Raw genomic sequence first — 23,591 nt, forward strand, 5'->3', positions numbered from 1 at the left:
ATATATAATAATAATAATAATAATAAACGCAGAGTCCTTTTCATAACCATTATTTGACTCTCGTATATAGTTCCATAATTCATGATCAACGACAAGTCCAGAATACAACTTCCTATTCATATGGATATCTTAACCATAATACAAGTCCATATGGATATCTTAACCATATCCATAATACAAATTTCTATTCAATACTCTATAACCGGCCATTAATTCATCATCAACGATAAGTCCTGGTTAATTTGTTTTTGCAATGAGATAAAATGAGAAGAAATGAGTTGAAATTAAAAATAAAAGTTGAATCAAATATTATTAGAATATATTTTTTTTAATATTATTTTTATTTTATAATTTAAAATAGTTAAATTATTTATTTTATTTTATATGAGAATTTGATAAAGTTGTAATAATTAGATGCGATGGGTTGAGAAGAGTTATGAAAATAAACGAGGCCTAAGGCGCCGTTTGGATACAGAAACATTCTTAATCCATTTCATCTCATCGTTACAATTTTCTTAAATTTTTATATAAAATATAATAAATAATTCAAATTTTTTAAATTCTAAAATAATAATAATAATAAAATTTAATCTTCTAGCAATATTTTATTCAACTCATTTAAAAGTATTTCATCTCACCTTAACTCACTATCCAAACGAGCCATAAACTCGGTCTGTGACGAAGATAAATTAAGATTAAAGTTAAAAATTAAATAAAATATTATTAAAATATATTTTTTAATATTTATTTTTATTTTAAGAGTTGAAAATATTAAATTATTTATTTTTATTTTATATAAAAATCTGAAAAACTATAATGATTAAATAAAATGAGATGATATTAGTTTAACTTTTTTACAATAAGTTAAAAAAAATAGTAGGTCTCATCAATGGATAATGGATAATGGGTCCGTCAGTTATCGTAAGTCTTTTATTTCATGAATGAATAATGCACGTATATTGGTTAATTCATACAGTGCTTTTGATCTTGTGGCTCCCCTGAAACAGAGCAGAGTGGAAAACACAAGGAATCTCTCCGACTTTTGTAGCTTTAGAAAAACACTATAAATGCATGTATATGGTTTAGTTTTACTTCATTTTCATACCAACTTTTATCGGTGGGTTACAGCTGGCCGTCATCAAGCTATATAACATTTAATATTTGTCAGTTGGTTGTTGGCATCTATCTAAATAATTTTAAAAAATAACTGTCTAATATATATATATATATATATATTTATGTGATTACTCAAAAATTGTGAAAAATGATGAGCTTCTAGTTCAACTGGCCAATTTGGGGTTGACTTTGGTATGTGCTGTTATCACTTTTTGTCTGTGTAACACAAACAATGCGACGAGTGGATGAGTATTGCGCCACTTCAGGAAACACTTTCTCTTTATCTCATGATTTCGTATACGAAATTATAAATCCTTCCTATCAATTCTATTATTATTTATAAATAAACTTTACAATATCTGATATTTTTTATAAATAATAATATTATTATTATTTAAAACAAATTATTTGACAGCAATTAAGATCTTCACAGAATTATTTATCTAAATTTAGAAGTCATGCCCATTTTTCATCACATCTTTTGCTTTTCCAAAATGGGATGTTGATTGCGCTTTTTCACTCTTCGGGCGCGTGAGAGATGAAGCCAACCGTCCACGTATAAATTAACGAGGGTTGCTAGATACAAGCGAGTAGGCATACTAAATTGCATACCAGCATTTAGATGATTTTTTTTATTAAGAAGAAAAATTTAAAAACAAAAATTAAAAGAAGAATAAGATCATCTATTTCATAAAAATTATTATTTTTCATTAATTCGTATTATTTTATTAAACAAATATCTTACATGTTAATATCACTTGCAATTTAATACACAAAAAAACTTCTCCTAAATAAGAATAAAAAGGATCATAAAAGGACGAGACGAGAGCAGATATTATCAAGATTGAGGTAAAGAGAGAGGCCACGTGGATGGTTCCTAATTTTTTAAGAAGATTATTTTTTACAAATAAATTTACACAAAAATAACAAATAAGAGAATTGCTATAGTTATAAAAAAAATTTATAAAAAAAAATTTTATAAATATTTTTAATTATATATAATTTATTAAATTTATTATACAATAAAAATAATTTTACAATCTGACAAACTATATAAAATTATATTAATTTATAAAATTACTTTTATATAATCTTTTTATGATTAAAATATTTCTCAAATAGTAAGATTAGATTTATTTTTATATTTTTAGAACGTGCAAGTTCTACGTATTTATTTTTTAAAAAAATTGAAGACTATTATAAAAAAAATAATTTTTTATATGAATTTTAAATTTTCCTAATTTTTTAAATAAAATATAAAATTTATTCAAAAACTATAAAAAGTATTTCTCCTCGACCTAATATGTTTTTAAAAGTTATAAAGAGCGTACTATTCATTCTTTACAACATAAAGAGCAACATGCTTGCTTATTTATCAAAAGAATAACACTAGAGTCATCGTTAGGGTCTCCGAGCTCCCACTAGGCTATTTATGTATTTTTGGTATTTATTTTATAAAAGTTAATATTGTCAAGATAAACATTTAAAACAAATTATTTGACAGCAATTAAGATCTTCACAGAATTATTTATCTAAATTTAGAAGACATGCCCATTTTTCATCACATCTTTTGCTTTTCCCAAATGGGATGTGCGATTTAATTTGAAAAAAAACTTTTCCTAAATAAGAATAAAAAGGATAATAAGAGGACGAGACGAGAGCAGATATTATCAAGATTGAGGTAAAAAAAGAGGCCACGTGGATGGTTCCTAATTTTTTTAAAAAATATTATTTTTTACAAATAAATTTATATAAAAATAACTTCCACTACACTTTACATTTCATATTTTTTTAAATTTTTTAAATTTTTTTTTAAATTTTTTTTTTTAAATTATTTCAAATTTCTTATTAATTATTTATATAATAAATCTTTGATAAAAAAAAAATTAAAAAAAATATAAAGCGTAGAATATGAGAAAGTTATGAAAATTTTTTAACATAAAAATTATGTGAATTTTTAAAAATGATGTAGATATTTTCCTTCACAAATATGGTAGAAGACTGCATACGTTGACGTTGACGAAGACTTGCCGATCAACTTGCCCAAAAGTAAGGATTACCAAATTAACTCAAATCAAATCAAATCGAATAATAAATTAAGTTAATTCCGAAACGAGATGAAATATTTTAAATAAATAAATAAAATATTATTTTTTATTATTATTTTAAAATTTTTAAAAAATTAAATTAAATTTTATATTTTATATAAAAATTTAAAATAAATAAATAAATTAAAATAGAATGAGATGAATTGAGATATTTTTATTCAAATGCCATATAGACCTAAGTGAGAGGCAAACCATGATAATTATTGTGGTTGAGTATTATTATTATGAAAAATGTATATATTATATTCCCGTGTCACTCTTATTTTATTATATTGCACTGACTCTCAACTTGACCCATTAATTAAAATTTATTATATATTATATTAAAATTTATACGGTTGCTGTACTGTATTTTAATTATCATTTCAATAAAATTTTATGTACCTTAGCTCTGTAGACGTGGACATATTATAAATTCACGTAGAATTTGTGTTTACTGTTTTATTTTATCTGCAAGTCGCATTTGTATTGTCATAAATATTTGATGCAGGCTGCATCATCTTTACAATTATTTATTTATGGCTGCAAACACGGTTGCAACTTGCAACAAGTACGTTTGTATATTTATTACTCAAACCTCGCTGCAGTGACTGATGGAGCGTGCGCTAGACTTCAATGCATTAACAAAGAGGGGCGGAACCAGTTTCAAGAATTTGTTGTATTTAGGTGATTTGGATTAAAAATGTGTTTTATTTTATTTACATCTCATTTTATTATTATAATTTTTTAAATTTATATATAAAATATAATAAATAATTTAACTTTTTCAAATTAAAAAATAATATTTTAATAATATTTTATTTAATTTTTATCTTTCATTTAAAATCATCTCATCTCATCTCTAAATACAAACTAATCAAGCTCAGTTTGAATACCAAAACTATCTCAACTCATCTCATCTCATCTCATCTCAATATTATAATTTTCATAAAATTTTATATAAAATATAATAAATAATTCAATTATTTTAAATTTTAAAATAATAATAATATTAAAAAAATATTTTTTATTTTTAAACTTTTATTTAAAACTATTTCATCTCTTATTGGTGTCCAAACCCCACCGAACCCTCCGGTCATCGATACAGTTTTATTTCAATGTCTTAGATCGGAAGGGAGAACTCAAAGGGCAAGGAGAAATAATTGAACATCTGAGCCAAAAATAAATAAATGAAAAGAAAGGAGATGAAAGATAACAAGGGTGCACAAGTTGAAAGTAATTCTCATTCAAACTGAAAGGAAGTTTTAGGTTGTATTTAATTGGTCAATCAAATTCAATTTATATCAAATTATTTATTGATATAATTTTTTTTATTTTTTTAACTATCCATAAAAAAGTCAAGATCCTTTAGATAAATTGGTAACATCTAGATTTCTTACTAATCATGATCTTAGTCAATCAAATTCAACTCATCTCAAATTAATTCATGATGTGATTTATTACTTTTTTAATTATTCATAAAAAAAGTCAAGATCCTTTAGATAAATTGGCAACATCTTGATTTCTTACTAAGAGAACTAATGATCGAATTCTCTTCTCCATGCATAAAAAAAAATTAAATTTATCTCAATTTATTTTATATATTTTAACATAAAAAATTAATATCGTCCCTACCTACAAATATTTAACTCATCTTGATATACAAAATATTACTGTTTAAAACTTAACTAATCTCATTTCAAAATAAAAACATAGCGAGCAAGCCTTTGAGAGTCTTGAGACTATGCAAGCTACTTTTGTTATGCATTGTAGTTGACTAGTAAAGCTAATTACACTTGACTAATGATAGAAGTGAGAGAGGCATGGTGACAGCCTGGGACGGAGACATATCGCAGTCACGTATATCCAGGGACGGATCTTGTGCAGTATAATACATGTGCGCGCGCAGAGGAAGAGGGAATACATAATCAGTGAGAAAGAGGATGCCTCGGCCTCATTGGGAGTCTAAAGAGGAAGACTTGATCTGAAGCAAAACGGGCATTTCTTGAAAGCAGATTTTGCAGGTTAATTCCTTCGCTTCCTATTTCACCCGTGCTGTATATTTTGAGTGAAATTTTCTTTGAAAATCTAGTCGTTGAGCTTGCTGATAAGTATATGCCTTGGTATAAACCCTACGCATGAGAAAATTACTTGTATGCTGGTACTTTTAATGGAGCAAAGAAATGAAAACTTGGATCAAGGTATAAAAGGTCGAAATTCATGGATCTTTTGGTATCCCGTGGTTGTGTTTTCAGTGATTGTAAGTTCTTGTAGAATCGTTGTAAACGGTGCTTACAGAAAAATATTACTGTTGCTTTTCGTGTACAGGAAAAGGAACTCGAGGTATGGCAAAGATGGCCTGTCCCGCAGCTACAGAGTCTGACCCCCTTGGAAAAGAACTCGATGATCAGTGCAAAGAGCTGTTAATCGACATACCACTTGCTCTGGAGCCTCCTCTTTGGCCGGAGTGCTGCATCTACAGGGTTCCCAAGAGACTTCGGGAGATAAATGAAAAGGCATACACCCCGAGGCTGGTTTCGATTGGCCCATTTCATCACCGCCGAGAAGAACTGAGGAACATGGAAGTGCAAAAACTCAGATATTTGAGGGATTTCTGTTACCGAACTCGGACGAGCCACGAGGATCTTGTGGTCATCATCCAGCGAAGCGAAGTGAAAATCCGCCGTTGCTATTCAGAGACCTTCGAGCTCAGCAGTGAAGAGTTTGTGCGCATGATACTGTTGGATGCTGTCTTCATAATTGAGCTTTTCTTGAAGAAATCTGAAAATTCAACAGAGCATAAAGACCATATATTACATCAACCGTGTATGGAACGAGGTATAAGGTCTGACCTGATTCTACTTGAGAATCAGGTCCCCTTTTTCGTTCTTGAGGAGCTCAAAGAAGGACTGAGCACAAAGGTGTTTAGTTCCAGCTTTCTCGAGCTTTCTTGCCAGTTCTTTCAGAGTTATGGAAAGCCGCCAGAGTCGACCCGGGAGGTAAAACATTTCACAGATTTGGTAAGAAATTTTTTCTTGCCACCAACAAAACTTACTCCACCACCGAACCAGAAAGCTTCAGAAAGTAGAAGTACTCAATGCCTATATACAGCGACAAAGCTTGGCGAGGCAGCGTTGAAATTCAGGCCAGCTGGGGAAAGAAGTACTTTGCTTGAAATAAGATTTCCTGAGAGGAAATGCTTAGAAAACTGCCCGTGCTTGAACTTATCATGGCTCGTATCTTGCTTACCATGCTTGAAAACCACATTCTTGGCACGAATGCAACGTTTCTTGGAAGTTCCACCCTTTCTGGTAGACGACAAAACTGAAGGTCTTTTCCGAAACCTCATGGCCTTGGAGCAGTGTCACTACCCATCTCAAACTTTCGTCTGCGATTATGTTGTGCTGTTGGACAATCTCATCACCACTAAAAAAGACGTCAGTTTGCTTGTTGAAAAGAAGGTTATTGTCAACGAGCTGGGTAGCAACATTGCAGTGACGGATCTAATCAACAAACTCGGCCTTGAGATTGAAGAAAATGGAACCTTTTACTCGGATCTCAGTAAAAGGCTTAATGGCTACTACGAAAACCCTTGGAACCGTCTCGTGGCAACCTTGACAAGTGTGTATTTCCATGATTTCTGGAGAGGAACTGCAACTGTAATTGGTCTCGTTGTCCTGGCTCTCACTATGTGGAATTTCATTAGGCTTTTTAGAAGGTGGCATTGAAAATTGAAGCCTCCGTGGTTTGGTACGTACGTTTGTTGCATCGCATCTGAACTTTGTAATCCTGTTTAGCTTGTAATATCCGATTTCGATCTTCATAGGTTTTGCCAAACATCATTTTGATGTTGTAATAAGTTTATGGCATTATTTCAGTATCGGTACTGGAGAAGTCTGTGATTCAGCAAAATAAAATTCTATGCCCTGTTGTTACCTTTGATTTGAATCTTTTTTACAGCTCTGATAAACATCATTCCTCCGCCCGGTAATGCACATAGATCTATTCTTTGGAGTTCAAAAAAAACATGGAAAATGCTAGACGAACCGTTCAAACCGATAATACAACCAATGTCACATCACATGTCCTTTTTTGAATGGCTTGTATAAAATATTTAAAAAATAAAAATGACACTGATAAATTCATCTCTTTCTTCCTACGCCCCCCTCCCTCCCCCTCCGGCTCAGCTGAAACTGCTGTAAATATGTATGGATTTCTATTTAATCCCTTGAACCTGGATGAATCCGTGACCAGTTATTTCGTTCGTGGGTATGTGGATTACTTGGGAAAATAGAAATCCATGTTTAGCATTTTCCATTACTGCAGATCCTCTAAAAACAATAAAGGAAAAAGCTATACTTTTTTCGTATAGATATGGATTTTTTAAATATACAACTCGTTTTACTTAAAAAAATAGAAATCCATGTCTATCTAGATTTTTTTCTTTCTAATTTTATTTCTTTTGTGACCATTTATTTGTTCACTAAAAAGAATTGCAAGAAAAGTAAAGTTTCAACAGCGTCAAATGAACTCACTGATTCCGTATAAGATGGAGAGATGATGAGAGAGGGATGGGAATTGATGGAGAGAGGATGGGAATGGAGGTATTCAGATCTGAAATGGGTTTTTACTAACGTCAACTCACTGATTTCGTACAAGATGGAAGGAGGATGAGAGAGGGATGGGTATCAGTGGAGGGAAGATGGGAATGGAGCTATTCTGATCTGAAATGGTTTTACCTCTTTCTTTATTGCTAATTATCACGTGTGCAATCAATTATCGGTATAAAATGTATGGGCTCCGTATTACCCAAAAAACATATATATGGGATTTTTTCCTTCTGGAATATAGAAAGCCTCAGAAAGCTGCAATGGTGTACCTCTTTGTTCTTTTTGAAGGTACAGAAGTTGAATTTTTGTTTCACTTTTGTCTATATCTTACTACTTTTCTAATGAAAACGGCACAAATCCAAAGCTAAGCCCGCACGGAGAAAGGGTAGGGGGAAGCAGGAAAACCTTTTGCAGCCGGAGTGAGGTGAAGTTCCATCCCAGAAAGATGCAATTTGGAATGGAAGGAAGGTGGTAGGAAATGTGAAATTATTACTTGTCTCAAAGTTTAAGCTGATGGAAATAATTAGATTTTATTATTTTATATCTTAATACTCTCCTTCACTTGTAGGTCAGACTTTTCTTCAATGAGTAGGTCTAATAAATAAAATATTTAATTAAATATTATAGAATGTAGAGTTAAGATTTAAACTTAAGACTTCTATTTTGATATTATATAAAATTATTATTTATCCAAAAAAATTAAATTAATCAAAAAATATAAAATTTATTATTTAATATCTTAACACGTTCTAACAGCCATGGGGTTGAACTTGGCCCGCCTTGTCAAGAAGGGAAAGTGAAAATCAAAGGGTCTTTTGGGATATTTATTTGGTTTTTCTTTTAACATTTAACTTATTGAAATATTAATTTTCTTTGGAATTTTCTCTATGGTGCATAAGTTGTTAAGTGACAATGAGAGAGAGGGAGAGAGAGATGAGGGTGTTTGTGTTAGGGGTGGGTATCACAATTCCAAAAATAAAATAAAAATTATTTGTTATATTTATATAAATATATATAATTTGTTAAAAACTTGAATTCAAGTTAATGGATTGCCTTGACTTTCTAGACCAATCTTTATATAGGAGGTCAAGGTAATCTAAAATAAAACTCTAATGAGTTTATATTTTTTTGAATAAAATAAAATTTATAATTATATTATATTATAATTTAGATCTAAAAAAAAATTTAGATAAAAAAAAAATTATAGATCTAATGAATCTTTGGATTGAGCGAGGGGAGAGGTGGGGTGGGGTGCGGTTTCAACCCCACCCCTCGCTACTGGGGCGGGGGCATTTTACCTAGCGGGCTGTTTCTTTTCGATTAATTTTTGGTACCCTGATCTGTATAAGCTTGCATTTTCTCTGTAGGAATTGGGGTTTCAGTTCTCAAGTGCTTGTAATGGTCAATTGCTACTCAAGGTTTTTTAGACAAATTTGGGGTGTTGAGATTCCTCGAAGAAGGATGGTTTTCCAAGCAATTCGTCCGTGGACTTTGGGATGTCTTATAGAAGCATTTCTTGAACTTTTTTTTATAGTTTATATATCCTGCTATGTTTATCGGCTTTTGCATTTTTACTCTCGAAATTGTTGAGCATTTTTGGGCTACATTTGCCGTGTCCTTGTAATGGGGCTTCGGGAATGCAGAGTTTACCTTCCGTCGGCTTTGAAGATTAGTGCAAGTGGGGTTTCGTCGGTGTTGTGTCGAGTGAGGCTTCCATCGGGGAGAGGAAGGGAGAGGGAGAGAACGGAAGAGAGAGAGGGAGAGAAAGGAAATAGATGAGAGGGTGATCGGGTGTTGCCGAGTGCATCTTCCATTTTCCTGTAGTGCCTACGTGTCGTCGTGATTTCATTAGTTGGTGCAAAAATGAGTTTTAAACCCATCGAGACTTTTCCCTTTGTGTAATGCCATTGGTGAAGGTAACTGTATAATACCATGATCGAGCTCATGAACAGCATACAAAGCCCAACAACAAGACACGGCCTATAAGTTTTTGTATAATGCCATGATCAAGCCCATGAACAGCATACGATGCCCAACAACAAGACACGACCTACTCGCTCAGGTAAAAGTAACCCAAGCTGAGCCCATAAATATAAGTTAATCAGAACCGTGGGGAGGGGATGGACTCTGCAAGGAGAGCTGCTTCAGCTCCGGAGCGAGTCTGGCAGTGAGAGGCGAACTTACATCGCAAGAATGATGGAGGATGAGAAGGAAGGTGGTAGGACCTACGGCCACTGGTGGTGGGCCCTTGCAAGTGGGGCTCAGTTAGGGTTGGGCGTATCGTCTTACAGAAGGGGCTACGCCGGCGACTCACGCCTCATGCCCTTGAAAGCCTTCGTCGTCGCCTCTCTCTTCGTCGGCGCCGCTGCCTCTACCGCCGTATCAGTTCTCAAGGCCTCCGGCATCCACAAGGTCTGATCCTCTCTCTCTCTCTCTCTCTCTCTAGGAGGTGTAACTAGGAGATCATTGTATAGATACCTCGGTGATTTAAGGTTCATTTCTCTGGACCACAGCATCGACCTTTGATCGTGTGGTGCGCTTGTGACACTGTTTGTTGAGTTTCTTTTTGTTGCAATAATTTCCCCTTTTTCTTTGGTGAAATTTGCCATTGTGTATGTGGTGAATGAAACTGTATCTGCAAATTACTGCTCCTAGTAATGGCATTCTCAATTGTTGCCCCTATGCTTTTAAATTCTAAATTGGACAAGATAGGTCAACGAGTTCCCTTTTAATTTCATATAATGGAAACCGAGCATAGGGGAAAATCAAGGGGTTTTTAACGTAATCTCACACCAGTTGGATGTATTAATGTCACTTGTTAGTTGCAAAAACTCTGTCCATCTGATACTTAAGTCCTGTTTCGGGTTGAAGTCAAAACCATTGAATATGCATGTTGACAGTTCACCCTGGTAGTAATGTTTGCATGTTATGATGGGCATTGGAACAAGCACCTATTCTTACCGCATAATATCTGGAAATGGTATTTCAGTTGTCTAATAGGTCTACATATTGTTCCAACTATATATTGTTTAACATAATCTGGTTATAATGCTGACATGAAGGAGTCATCGTTGGTTGGGTCATTTTGTTTTAATATTTAACTTGCTTTCCTAAGAATGATTTGAACTTTGAAGTTGGGTGCTTAGAGTATTACAGTCTTTCAAACAAACTTGAGCTATAATTTACCTTGACTGCCTCTGAATTTTGAACCTCTTAACTGGAGTTATTTCCAACCTGCCCGGTCATTCCCAAGTCCGCAGACTCAACCCTTTTCATGTGATGTTTCGTTGGACAGATTCATAGATCAGCAAACTCTGCAGCTCACAATCTGGGCCAATTGGCCACTTCCCAGTTCCCACCAGTATTGGGCTCCATCACCACATCCTGTCTTCCTCGATCCATCCAACAAATTGACAGCAGGATAAACCGTCTCCTCATGTTACCTTGCTTGTGCTTAGTTGCACCTAGTACTTTTGCAAAGACTGTAGTGGTGCCCTCTAGACTGCCCGATCTGGGCCAATGTTTCATTTAGTTTTTGGTCCATTGCTTTGAGCTAAATTTAGGGTGTGAAAAACATCTTTCTTTTGGTTGAAGCTAGAAGTGAGCTTTTAATTTGATAGCCATTTCTTCCTCTTGTCCTTTCTGTCTTCCAAGCTCCATGCGGTTTGCAGTCAAGTAACTGTTACCTCCCTTTGTGATCTTAAAATCTACCTGTTTGGTCCTACTTTCAGCTCTCTACCGTGCACGCGACATCCAATCCTCATTTTATTTCTCTATACTGGCTCGTTTTCTTTTGGCAACAAATTATCAGCTTTAATAGTAGAAGAAAGTCTCGAGTGTTTGGATATAGGACTTTATGGCATTTGACTGTATGGATAGTAATTTTAATATCAAGACGTTTGAAGATGTTATTTCTAATTGCTAAAAAGAATAAAAAGGGATAAATAAAAAAAGGGAAAAAAATAACTTCAATAATTAGTGTCTTGGCAAACATGAAAGTGAATAACATTGTTTAACTTCAAGTGAATGTATGGTTTATCTATCAAATATTATTTTCTTTGCCCTTTGTTGTGAACTTGTTCGCATTGGCACACGAGTACATTGTGCATATTATTTTCTTTGCTCTTTGTCTATCACCTTTTACAGATAGCAAATTTAAACATGATTACGTTGAAATTGCATTTACCCTTGATAGTGCACTAATTGGTTGCTTATCTTCTTGTGTAGGTGGAGGACCTCATGGAAGTGGGTGCAAATATAAGAGCTGGACTTGGTGTTCGTCCAAGGGCGAGAGATGAATAAGAATATATTCATATATTTGAGTATCGAAGATTTTCGTTATTTTGTAGGGTTTGAAATTGTGTTTATAAGGACTTTGGCTTTGTCTTATTCTCATTTTTCGAAGGTCAATATATGTATACTCTTTATGAAAGCAAATCCAATTTTAGAGATAACACAGCCTTTGTGCATGTGCAAAAGACACCTACGGTTACTCTTTTCTATTCTTTGCAAAAGAAACTAGCAGATGCTTTCTATATTTTGAAAAATGTTTGGTTTAGATCTCATCAAATAAAATATATAAATTGTGTTGTTATGCTTTAGATTATAAAATTATTTTTATATAAAAAGTATATGAAAAATAAATGTAACGTATTACGTCTAAATACATTAGTTTATACAATTATTATTGTGAGATTTTTTCGATTTTTTTTTTTAATTTTTGGTAATTTGCGACTTTTTCTAAACATGTGCTGATTATAGCTCGACTAAAATTTACCACATATATTTCGTGAAAATATAGCTCACAAGAGAAATTATTATAAATTATTAATTAGATATTTGCTGCGCATAGAGATTATTATTCATACAACTTCTATGTACTATATTTTTTTAATTTTTATTAGTTTTTTTTATTAAATATTAAATATATAATAGTAAATAGAAAAATTGAATTAATTTTAAAAAAATAAACTTAAAAAACTTTTTTATAAAAACATTAAAAGGTTTAAAAATTTTAAAAAAATATGGTGGTGAAAGTTGTGTAATATTGATTATTATAGAAAAGGTTTTAGATTGCGTTTAAATGTTAAATTGAGTTAAGTTAAATTAAGTTAAGATGATAAAATATTATTAGAATATTATTTTTTAATAATATTATTATTATTTTGTAATTTAAAAAAATTAAATTATTTATTATATTTTATATTAAAATTTAAAAAAATTATAATGATAAGTTAGATAATGGGATCCAAACGTAATTGGTTCACGATGACAACACCGTTCACTCTATTCCTTCCATTCCTTTCCTGCCTCCGAGTGACCCCAGAGGCCAAAATAACAGCTCTGATTCTGAAGTCTGAACCCCCACAATACAGAGCTTCCTTCCATTTCTGCCTTTACCAGCTATACCCTAGTCTGTGTCTCATCTCTCACATCTCTCCGCCGCTGCCGCTTGATACACACGCGCAGGTTGCTCGCCGCCATCGTGCTCCACGGCACAGACGTCGTATGCAGCTGCCGCTCAAGCCCTACACCACGTCACCGCTGCCCACCTGTATGCCCTCTGTTCCATCGGTTCTCCGCACCTCGCCTTGCCGGTGAGACTCTCGGCCTTTCTCTCCCTCTGTTTCACCTCTCCGATACACACTCCTCAGCCGCACCTCCACACCACGCTACCGTCGTCCTCCGCTCCACGACCACTGTTTCCAGTCCCTCGGTCTCAGCCTTGCAGTTGCCACCTTTCACGGCTCGCACTCCGTTCATCCAGAACACGTTGCCGTTGTTAGCACGTCGTACCCCAGCACCGGTAAGCCTCTGTCCACTTCTCCGTTCGTCTCCCTGTCTACCCTCTCTGTTCGTATTTCTCACTCTCAAAATTCGTGTGTCTCTCTCTAACCCTCTGTTTGTCCCCTCTCCGGTACCGCCACCGTGACCAGTGGAGACTGCAGCGCCACAAGCCCCGCAACACGACACCATTCAATCCGTGCCGTTCCATCACCGAGTCCAGTTGAACACCGCCTGAAGCCTGGTGAGGTATCCTCTCTACCCGTGTACTTATCATTTCAACTGTGATTGGGGTTTGCTGAATAATTAGATTGTTCTTGGAGGGTGTAGTGGAATTGAATGTACTATGGTCAGCACAACCATAGCAAATGACCCAACAGAATCATTCTCCCTCTATTGGGACAGCCTTGCGACCGACCTCCAATAATTTAACTTACCACCAATCAACCAAAAAATGTTTGGAACGCCGAGCTTAATTGTAATTGGTTAAAGGAGTGGATTCTGGCTCTTATTGAGCTATCGATCGGGTTATAGAATTTTGTTAGGTTGGTTTTGTACTGATATGAGTTATTAATGTTAGTGATATTTTTCTAGATTAAGTCATGATACTGCTGCAGTTTGGGTTCAAAGCTTAGATAGTACTTTGCAAAAGTCAAAGTAAGTGGTGCTCCTATGCTAGGCTTCGCCTAGAACTGACTAAGGTTGATTTTGTGAAAAAGCTTGCATATTTTGTTACGAAAGTAGCCTCGGTTATTTTCTGCACTAATCTCTGTATCTAAACATTTAAACATGACTGGTGTAGATATGTACAATTTTTTTACTTTGTTTCTATACTGTATAAAATGTGAATATGAATCTGAAACTTTGATCCGATTATATGATATCGTCTGATCAATATACTCGTCTGTTATTGCATTTGTATCTAAAAACTTTGAGGCATAAGATTCTGTTTTGCTTTGGTTACGACCCTGCCACGGGTTATAATAGTGACCTTTGTTTTGAGTGCAATCACTTTGGTGACAAAGTGATTTATGTTCTGCTTGGCTATCCGCATAATGTATAACCCTGCCATGGGGGTAAATATGGCCTCTATTTTGACATGATTGTAAGTGAAATGTGAGATAAGTGACAGGTGGCATAAGTGGATTTGTTTGAGCTAAGAGAAATTTTGCTAGTGTTTACTTTTTTTGTATTTAAGTTCTTATTATTGTGGATTTCAGCTTAAAGGGTTCAGCCCCAGGTACAGGGAGTGACATAGAGAGTTTACTCATATGCAAAATGTAAGAAAGTAAAGGAAATCATATATTATGAGAAGTGCAGAGTTCTTTTTATATGGAATGCAAGAAAATCAAAACCTTGTAATTCCTAGCGGAGTGAAATTGGTTGACGTGGGAAATTTTATTGTCAAGTTCTTGGTTGCATTTGCTCTTCTTTTACTCGGTAATCAATTCGAATGGTTGTTGGAGATTTTGTGTAAAAGTTCTGCCTTTTATTATATGAGGTATTAGGTTTCTTTTGATATATACGGCTTTGGTTAAATAGTTATTGTTTCTAAATTTTAGTTGTTCTATTATGTACTATATGCTATATGAGGGCCATGTCTAAGTTAATTTGAGGGTAAAACGTCTTGCCCTTTCCTTCCACATCCCAAGACAACCGCGGGAGGTTGGGGGAGAGAGTCAGAGGTACGGTTATGTAGTAAATTTTTGTTCTCATATCACTCTCCACCCCCTTTTGTTGTTGTGGCTAGGGATGCCACTTGATGTGAGGGCAATCGGAAGGATTTTAAAATATGTTAAGAAAAACACACCCACCATAAATGCTTTTAAGATGTGGCTAATTTCCATATGCTTTTGGTACTTATACCAACTGATCAAGGCTTTGGACTATAATGGTCTTTCCTGGCCGTGTTTGTACTTTGTGCTTTTTTTGATGTTATGATATTTATCTCTCAGCTTGGTTCCCTTTCAACTTGGCTTTATTTTTGCATGCTTGATTTATGACTTCAATCCTCTGCTAATTGATTAATTAATTTCAAAATTTTTTAAAATTATATTTTATTTGTAATATTATAGCTATTCTATATGCTTGTATCCATTGCAGATGGCCAGATGGGACGAGATTCTCTCCCTTCCTGTACAGAATCCTCCAACCTTGGAATTTTCTTCTGCTGACCTTGTGTGGTCAAAGGTGGAAGGTTGGCGTGACAAAACGAATAGAGTTGTTCTAATCCCATTTGCTAGAGTGGATGATTTTGTAAGGGGTGAATCTGCAAATAAAGAGTGCCCAACGAGATTTCATGTTGAAGCAAGGCGGCGACGACCTCCAGAGATGGCATACAAGCCAAAGGTGGATGGCATTCTTGAATATATTCTGTAAGTTCAAATATGTTCTTTTAGGATTTTTAATGACTGGTTCTGCATCATTTGTTTAAGTTATCCTGTTGATTGCATAGGTATTGGTGTTCTTTTGGTCCTGATGACCACCGGAAGGGTGGCATTGTACGGCCCAGTAGAACTACGTATGTCCCAAAGAAGAAAAATGCTGGCAGACCAAATACCAAGAGAGGGTGCACTTGCCACTTTATCGTGAAACGCTTAATTGCTGAACCATCAGTAGCACTCATCATATATAATGAAGATAAGCATATAGATAAAAAAGGGCTGCCTTGCCATGGTCCACAAGACAAGAAGGCTGCTGGAACACGTGCTATGTTTGCCCCATACATCTCAGAGGACCTCCGTCTGCGTGTCCTATCTCTACTATATGTTGGTGTTTCTGTGGAGACCATAATGCAAAGACACAATGAATCAGTAGAGAGACAGGGCGGTCCATGTAACCGTGATGACCTTTTAACCCATCGGTATGTTCGGAGACAGGAGAGGAGCATCCGACGTTCTACATATGAACTGGATGCAGATGATGCAGTCAGTATCAGCATGTGGGTTGAAAGCCACCAGGATCACATTTTCTATCATGAAGATTTCTCTGATTCCGGACCTTTTACATTGGGCATTCAAACAGAGTGGCAGTTGCAACAAATGATTAGGTTTGGTAATCGCAGCCTTCTGGCTTCTGATTCAAGGTTTGGAACAAATAAATTGAAGGTCTGTTTTTGTTTTATTATTTTTATTATTTATTTAAAGTTTGTGTGACCTTAGTTTTTATATTTACAAGAAAACTAACTGTGTGCCTTATGCAATTTGATCCAGTACCCTGTTCACAGTCTTGTCGTGTTCAACTCTGACAACAAGGCTATCCCTGTGGCTTGGATAATAGCACCGAGGTTTGCAAGTTCAGATTTGCATAGATGGATGAGAGCTCTTTACAATAGAGTTCGCACGAAAGATCCCACTTGGAAGTTGGCTGGGTTCATTGTGGATGATCCTCTAAGTGATGTCCTTACAATCAGGTTGGGTGCAAAGTCTACCACTCTAATTCTAGATATGGCTAAATATATGTTTGAAGTATTATATATGAAAAAAAATAGTCCCAGGATGTCATTGGCTTATAGAGGTGGCAAGGGGATCCTGATCATACGATAATCTGATTAGTATTACTTGACATCCTTTTTTCTAGCCTCTTTAGTGTTTGCATGCTTGGTGACTTAGATCAGCTTGTTGACACTTCATCTCTTATTGTATGTTATTGCTAAAAGTAGCTTCAATAACATGCTGGTCCCGATTTAATTTCTATTCCTCAGAACTTTGCATTATTGGATTTCTACCTTAGGCAGTGTTAATTCCACTTCTTTTGTAGTATTTATAGATCTTTTAAACTTTAGATTGTAATTTTCTAGAAGTTACTCTAGCACCCTTCTCTGTACTGGGAAATTTTTTATGTGTTTTTTTTAATGAAATGATAAGTAACTCATCAAAAAAGAAGTAGCTTCAGTGATATCATTCTAACCATATGGGAAATCAATTCTGGAGCACATATCATTGCGCATAGAAAAGGATTGTGATGAGGATAAAATGTTAACCAACATCATTTTTTGGGTTCCTAGTCCAATTTATGAGTTTTTCTTGGCGGTTTGGTTAATAAGCATGCTGAAAGCTAGTTATAGTGGGACAGGACCTTGTAGCATGATGAGCTGTAACTTCTATATATTAATGAATGGCACTTGCTTGAGTCACTGAATTTATATCTCTTGTGCTTTTTTCTCAGGGATGTATATGAGTGCTCTGTATTGATATGCTTTTGGCGTGTCCGTCATGATTGGCATAAGAACTTAGTAAAGAAATGTCTGGCAATTGAGATGCGTCACTGAATTTATATCTCTTGTGCTTTTTTCTCAGGGATGTATTTGAGTGCTCTGTATTGATATGCTTTTGGCGTGTCCGTCATGCTTGGCATAAGAACTTAATAAAGAAATGTCTGGCAACTGAGATGCGAGTTGAGATATCAAGACGGCTTGGGCAGGCAGTGGATGACATCTGTCGAAGGCAGGGAACTGTTGGTTTGTTTGAGGATCTATTGGAAGATTTTGTTGACGAGTCAGATTTTGTGGATTACTTTAAGGCGATATGGTATCCTAGAATAGGTTGGTCACTTAAATGGAGGAATTATATGACCCCTCTCGTAAGAGAAGCTAAGAAATGTATAATTTATTCCAGGTCTTCAACACCACTGAAAGGGCCGGAGGAGTCAACAATCTTAGTTGATAAAAGATCAACTTGATTGTATTTGGGGTGAAGGATATAAATGTTTGCCCTAAAAGAGATTCCATGGGTTTTCCTATTTAAGTCTTTGTTTTTTCCTTTTTGTAAAGAAATTATTGAATTGAGTTTTTTGTTCTTGTTGTCATCAGGAGCATGGACCACGGCACTAGAATCTCTTCCCCTTGCCAGCCAGGAGACATGTGCAGCAATGGAGTTTTATCACAATCAGTTGAATCTCAGGTTATTGAATGAGAAGGACCCTGGTGTTTACCAACGTGCTGATTGGTTGGTTGATAAGTTGGGTACAAAAGTTCATTCTTACTTCTGGCTTGATGAGTACTCAGGGAAGGATGATTTTGCACGATATTGGAAAGATGAGTGGGTGAGTGGATTAACAACTTGGCGGAAAGCATGGAAGATTCCAGACACTGATGTTATCATAGAGGATAGATGTGCAAAAGTTGCTGACCAGCTTGATCGAGATAAAGTTTATGTCGTCTGGAATCCTGGCTCGCAGTTTGGTATTTGCAATTGCAGTTGGGCTGAAATGGGCAATATTTGTGAGCATATGTTCAAAGTTATTAACGTATGCCGTCATCGAGGATCTACTATGCCATCTATCAGCCTATTGCAGTACCACAAGGCATTGATAGACTTGCTACATTGCCCACCCCATGATTCTTTGATTCGTGATCATGCTGTTTCTTTAGCAGTTTGTGTACAAAAGCAGCTATATCAACTAGTTGATTTAGATAGCTGTCAAACTATGTTGGATTCCAATCAGAAGCATACTGTAGACAACATTGAGCAGGAAACTGTTGAGGTGCCTTGTGCTGATCAAGATAGACAATTAGTGAATCAGAGTAACTGTATGGATGAAGATGTATCTTCTCACGATGAAAATTGTGGGAATGTAAACAATGATCCTGGCAGTATTGTAGGTGATGTTGGTGGTGGGCTGATTGATATGGTTGCCAGTGGAAATGGCATTTGTGGTGAGGGGGCTGGTGAAGAAATTCCTTGTGCTGATATGGATGCTGAGCCATCATCCATCTGTATTTCTCCACCTGGATTGTATTCTGTTGATGAGGTTGTAGCTCGCACTGTCTTTTCGGAAAGCGGGGATAGAGTCTTTACTAATACAGGGAGCAAGAATCCACTCCCCAAAGATGCTTTCAGTGATTGTAATGGGTTTCAAGATGATATCTTAAATAAAGATTGCCATGAAAGTATGATTGATGTGGAGCCGGTATCAACTGATGTTGCTCCAACTGCAGAGTTTCGGGAGAAACACATAGTGACCCATCAACATGGTCTTGGAGAGAATGGTGTTGAGCCTACAGTTTCTGGCATTCATGATGCCGATCCCAATGCCCCGTCCATATCCTTGCCTGTCGAGTCACCGGTGGTTGATATGGATGAAACTTCTGGCATCAAGGAGAAGAATGAAGGTGTAGACTTGAATGGTGGAAATGGAAGCATAACTAAGAACACATCCTTTGCTGTCAATAATATCTCAGGAGATGGTGTTCATGATGATATTGCACATGATTTTGATGTTGGTCATGACACAAAGGCAGTTGGAACCATGGTGGCTGAATGCTCGGAATCATCGGTATGATTCCCATTAATGGCAGATTACATCAAGGAACAATGACATTCTCAGGTTTCAGCTTTTGGAACCGGTTCTTGTCATGGGGATCTGAATAGAAGCCATTCGCTAATGGTGTCAATGGTGGGAGAAAAGAGAGGCCTCTGTTTTGCCTTGGTCACAAAACATTGGGAAACGTAGCTGCTATATAGTTATAGGATGCGTGGTTCACTCGTGCAGGGTGGGTTACGTAGCCAGAAATTTTTTAAAGTTCCTTGGTGCTTGGATATCCTGTATCTTGGTGTTTTGTTTTGTTTTGTTTTTTTTCTTTTCTAAATCCATATCTGTCAAAACATCTAGGTGTTACAAGTGCGTTTCTACTATTTGGGACAATTTGATCCCTATGCCGTCTTTGTAGGTTTGATTCGTAGATTTCACTTCTGTTGAAAAACAGTGTAATTTGCAGCATGCACAACTAGAAAATTGTCTTTAGAATACTTGTGGAAGTTATAGTTGAGTGATATGGCATGGAAACAACAGGAAATGGTGACATGATTGAAGCTCGTAAATTATGTTTCTCTGAGATGAAACTGGGGATTCATTTTCTTTTATTTTCCCAATTAACTTGTCTACTAGATTGTCCTTGGTGGCATTTGGCATAATTTGATCCATCCTAGATTGTCATTAACGAGACAGCCTCTTTAAATGAAACTAGAAATGTAAATTTTCATGATGAAAAATCATTTAAGAAAATATATGGTATTATCCATTGGAAAAATCTTAATAGCAGCCACGTTTGGAAGCATCCTCTTACACCTTACGTGTCGGCAACACATCTTTTTCTCCTCTCTCAGTTCACAACGGACTTTTCATATGAAATTCTTTTCTTCCTTTCCCCCGCGTCGCCCAACTCTCCTCCCTCCCCGTTGCCCATCTTCTTTTGTTCATCTCCCCCCGCCGCGTCGCCCCCCACCCCCACCCCCACCCCCGTTGGTTGCTGTCGACCTTCCCTCTGCCCATCCTCTGATTGCGCAGTTTGAATACCGCTTATTTCTGCTGAAGAGATCTGCGGCCAGCGTCGACAGTTTCCTGATCGATTGCAGAGCCAGAAAATCAATCGGGTCCAAAATCGCAAACACCCAAGAGTTATTACACTGCAACAAACACAAAGAAAGCACAATGAAAACCCTCAAACCCCTTAAGTCAGCCATGGAAGAAGTGGCTACTGAGCTAGTGAATGTGGGGGGGGCTTTATAGGACCGTGAGAGATGGTTGAATGGGGAATGCTTTTCCGTGAGAGGACCGACCGATTTATTGAGGGAAAGGGCGTGAAAGCTTTTATTAATGGCGGAACACCAACATAAAAAAGAGAGAACTTTTCGAGCTGTTTGCTTGGAAAGCAAGCTATGCTTGAATCTCCTTGATGAAGCTTCTTCAACTTGGGTCTAGTTCTCTGCCTACACTCTCTCTCTCACTCAATGTGTTTGCTTTTTCATTATTTTGGATTTGGAAGGAAGATGAATTACTGCTCTGATACTTCTGTGTCTCTCTCTGTGGTTTGCGAAGCTCAGGGACGTGCGTTTTGTTAAAAAAAAAGATTGACAGCAGCCACGTACGCCTTCCTCAACTCCAACATTTTCTGCACCCACAAAAAACCGAAGTTGCAGATAGAGAAAAATAATGTTAGATGCTGGCACGGCACGACTAGCAGTTGTTTGGTGATTTTTCAAAAACCAGAGACAAATACGGGAAAGTGGGAAAGTGGGGCTCGTTTGTGGAGGGTAGTGATAACCGTCGTAACTGTCACTCTATTACAAAGTTAAGGAAAAATACACGGAGAAAGCAAAAAACAGAGAAACTTGCGAATTTGAGAGAGGGAGTAGTGAGAAATGGAAGCGAATGGAGATGAGGGTATAAGAAAAGGGCCGTGGAAGGCAGAGGAAGATGAAGTGCTGTTAAACCATGTGAAGAAGTATGGCCCCAGAGACTGGAGCTCCATTCGATCCAAAGGCCTCTTGCAGAGGACCGGAAAGTCGTGCCGTCTTCGTTGGGTCAATAAGCTTAGACCCAACTTGAAGAAGTAAACCCCACCCACCATTATTGCACACACACTCTCTCTCTCTGTTGATGTCTACATGTTTGTTTGTATGCAAGTTCGTTTATATGTATCTATTGGTACTTTATTATACTTTTCGTGATGGGTTTCTCTTCTATTCGACCTATATATGCCCTAAAATGTCTGTTATCATGTTCGTACCTAGTATATGATGAAAATGTTGATCATGGGTTTTCTCTCCTCTCCAATTGTGGTCGTTACGATGTTTCATACTAGGTATAACCATGCAATAATGGTTCTTTGTATGTATTCTCCCATGAATGTACTGTCATTTTATGAAAATGCTGATCATAGATCTCTCCGCAGTTGTCAAAGCCATGTTTCATATCCTGTTTGATTTATAACCAAGATAAGAGAGATAGGTGTCCTCTAATCCTTTTTCCTGGGGTGTGTGTGTCTCTCCCTTAGTGGCTGCAAATTTTCATTAGAGGAGGAGAGGGTGGTGATAGAGTTACAGGCACAGTTTGGGAACAAATGGGCGAAAATCGCAACCTATCTGCCGGGAAGAACCGATAATGATGTGAAGAACTTTTGGAGTAGCAGGCAGAAAAGGCTAGCGAGGATTCTGCAGACTTCAGCAACACCCTCCAAACCACAGAAGAACAAAAGGGAAGCTCAGTCTAGCCACGGTTGTTGTCAAGGGTCCAATAGTTGTCCTGCTCTGGAGGTAAATGCAGAGAATAGCTACTATCTTTCTAATTATAAAGTTCGATCTATTTCATTTCAGGGTGTTTGAAGCATAATCCGTAGTGTTTATGGGGTTTTCATATAATATTATTTGCAGAACTCATTATTTTCTCAGGACACAAACCTTGATTATAATCGTTGCTTATTTATTTTTAGGCTCCAAAGTTCAGTTCTTCATCAGAGGGAGAATCATCGGCAAGGGCTCAGTCATGCTCATCATCCTTCATGGAGAACTCTGAAATGATCAGAATGGTTCCACTACCAGATCTTGTTAACCCCAAATTGCTTAATTTTGACACTAGTCTTATTCATCATGAGTTCTCCCCAGCCAAGAAGAGCCCATTCATTGAGTCCCAAGTACGACAAATCCCATTTTCTCAAATTCCACAACCTCAACCAGACATCACATTCTCACCAGAAAGCCAAGAACTCTTGGCCAGACTTGAAGACCCCAGTATTTTTGATATGTTTGGAACACTGGATGCTTCTGGACTCGGAAATGGAGCTCAGCTTCCCATTGGAACTCAATTATTTGAACCTGTAGGAAGTTGCAGAAATGGTGCCAAGGAAAAAATTGACATTCCCATTACCCCGGACAGCATCTTTGATGACTTCCCAACCGACGTGTTTGATCATATTGAGCCAGCTCCAAGCTCTTCGGACCTATAAATTGTCCGTGCCATTGTTGTTGTTTAGGTATTACGGGGGCAGTATTTCGTACTTAGTTTATTGGCTAGAAATACAAGGTCCTTGTGGCATACAAATACTGCATGTAATTGCAATTATTTGTTCTAAACTGTGTGTAATCTATATGAATGGGAGTTTTCCTTCCTAGTTTTTCAGTCTATGCTCATCTTTGCAAGTGTTTTTCGTGTTTGGATTCATTGCCTCTTAGGGGGGCTGGTGGTTGGTTAAGGTTCCACGAATCCATATAATGTA

At 36.3% G+C, this 23,591-nt stretch overlaps 4 protein-coding genes across 5 annotated transcripts; all 4 read left to right on the plus strand.

Annotated features, from left to right (window-relative positions):
• The first annotated feature begins 5,018 nt into the window (after positions 1-5,018).
• Positions 5,019-7,145, plus strand: LOC109016359 (UPF0481 protein At3g47200-like). The gene is made up of 2 exons (XM_018998780.2): positions 5,019-5,227; positions 5,532-7,145. Exon 2 carries the CDS (start codon positions 5,549-5,551, stop codon positions 6,929-6,931), a length of 1,383 nt encoding a protein of 460 aa, XP_018854325.1. The 5' UTR covers positions 5,019-5,227; positions 5,532-5,548; the 3' UTR covers positions 6,932-7,145.
• A 2,408-nt stretch (positions 7,146-9,553) lies between these two features.
• LOC109016350 lies at positions 9,554-12,350 on the plus strand. Its single transcript, XM_018998772.2, has 2 exons — positions 9,554-10,225; positions 12,041-12,350. Exons 1-2 carry the CDS (start codon positions 10,007-10,009, stop codon positions 12,113-12,115), a joined length of 294 nt encoding a protein of 97 aa, XP_018854317.1. The 5' UTR covers positions 9,554-10,006; the 3' UTR covers positions 12,116-12,350.
• Positions 12,351-13,093: 743 nt separating this feature from the next.
• Positions 13,094-20,355, plus strand: LOC109016323. 2 transcript variants are annotated; one of them, XM_018998754.2, is made up of 7 exons: positions 13,094-13,619; positions 13,750-13,846; positions 15,701-15,972; positions 16,053-16,704; positions 16,810-17,009; positions 17,896-18,140; positions 18,408-20,355. In XM_018998754.2, exons 3-7 carry the CDS (start codon positions 15,701-15,703, stop codon positions 19,877-19,879), a joined length of 2,841 nt encoding a protein of 946 aa, XP_018854299.1. In that variant the 5' UTR covers positions 13,094-13,619; positions 13,750-13,846; the 3' UTR covers positions 19,880-20,355. The 2 variants fall into 2 exon arrangements, with proteins under 2 accessions (XP_018854299.1, XP_018854305.1); XM_018998760.2 differs by having other exon boundaries at positions 13,750-13,841.
• Positions 20,356-20,854: 499 nt separating this feature from the next.
• LOC109016339 (transcription factor DUO1) lies at positions 20,855-23,499 on the plus strand. Its single transcript, XM_018998764.2, has 3 exons — positions 20,855-21,929; positions 22,374-22,632; positions 22,809-23,499. The coding sequence occupies exons 1-3, from the start codon at positions 21,739-21,741 to the stop codon at positions 23,319-23,321; spliced, it is 963 nt and encodes a 320-aa protein (XP_018854309.1). The 5' UTR covers positions 20,855-21,738; the 3' UTR covers positions 23,322-23,499.
• The last annotated feature ends 92 nt before the right edge of the window (positions 23,500-23,591 follow it).

This window comes from Juglans regia, chromosome 14 (assembly GCF_001411555.2).
Source record: "Juglans regia cultivar Chandler chromosome 14, Walnut 2.0, whole genome shotgun sequence".
NCBI classification, from domain to species: domain Eukaryota; kingdom Viridiplantae; phylum Streptophyta; class Magnoliopsida; order Fagales; family Juglandaceae; genus Juglans; species Juglans regia.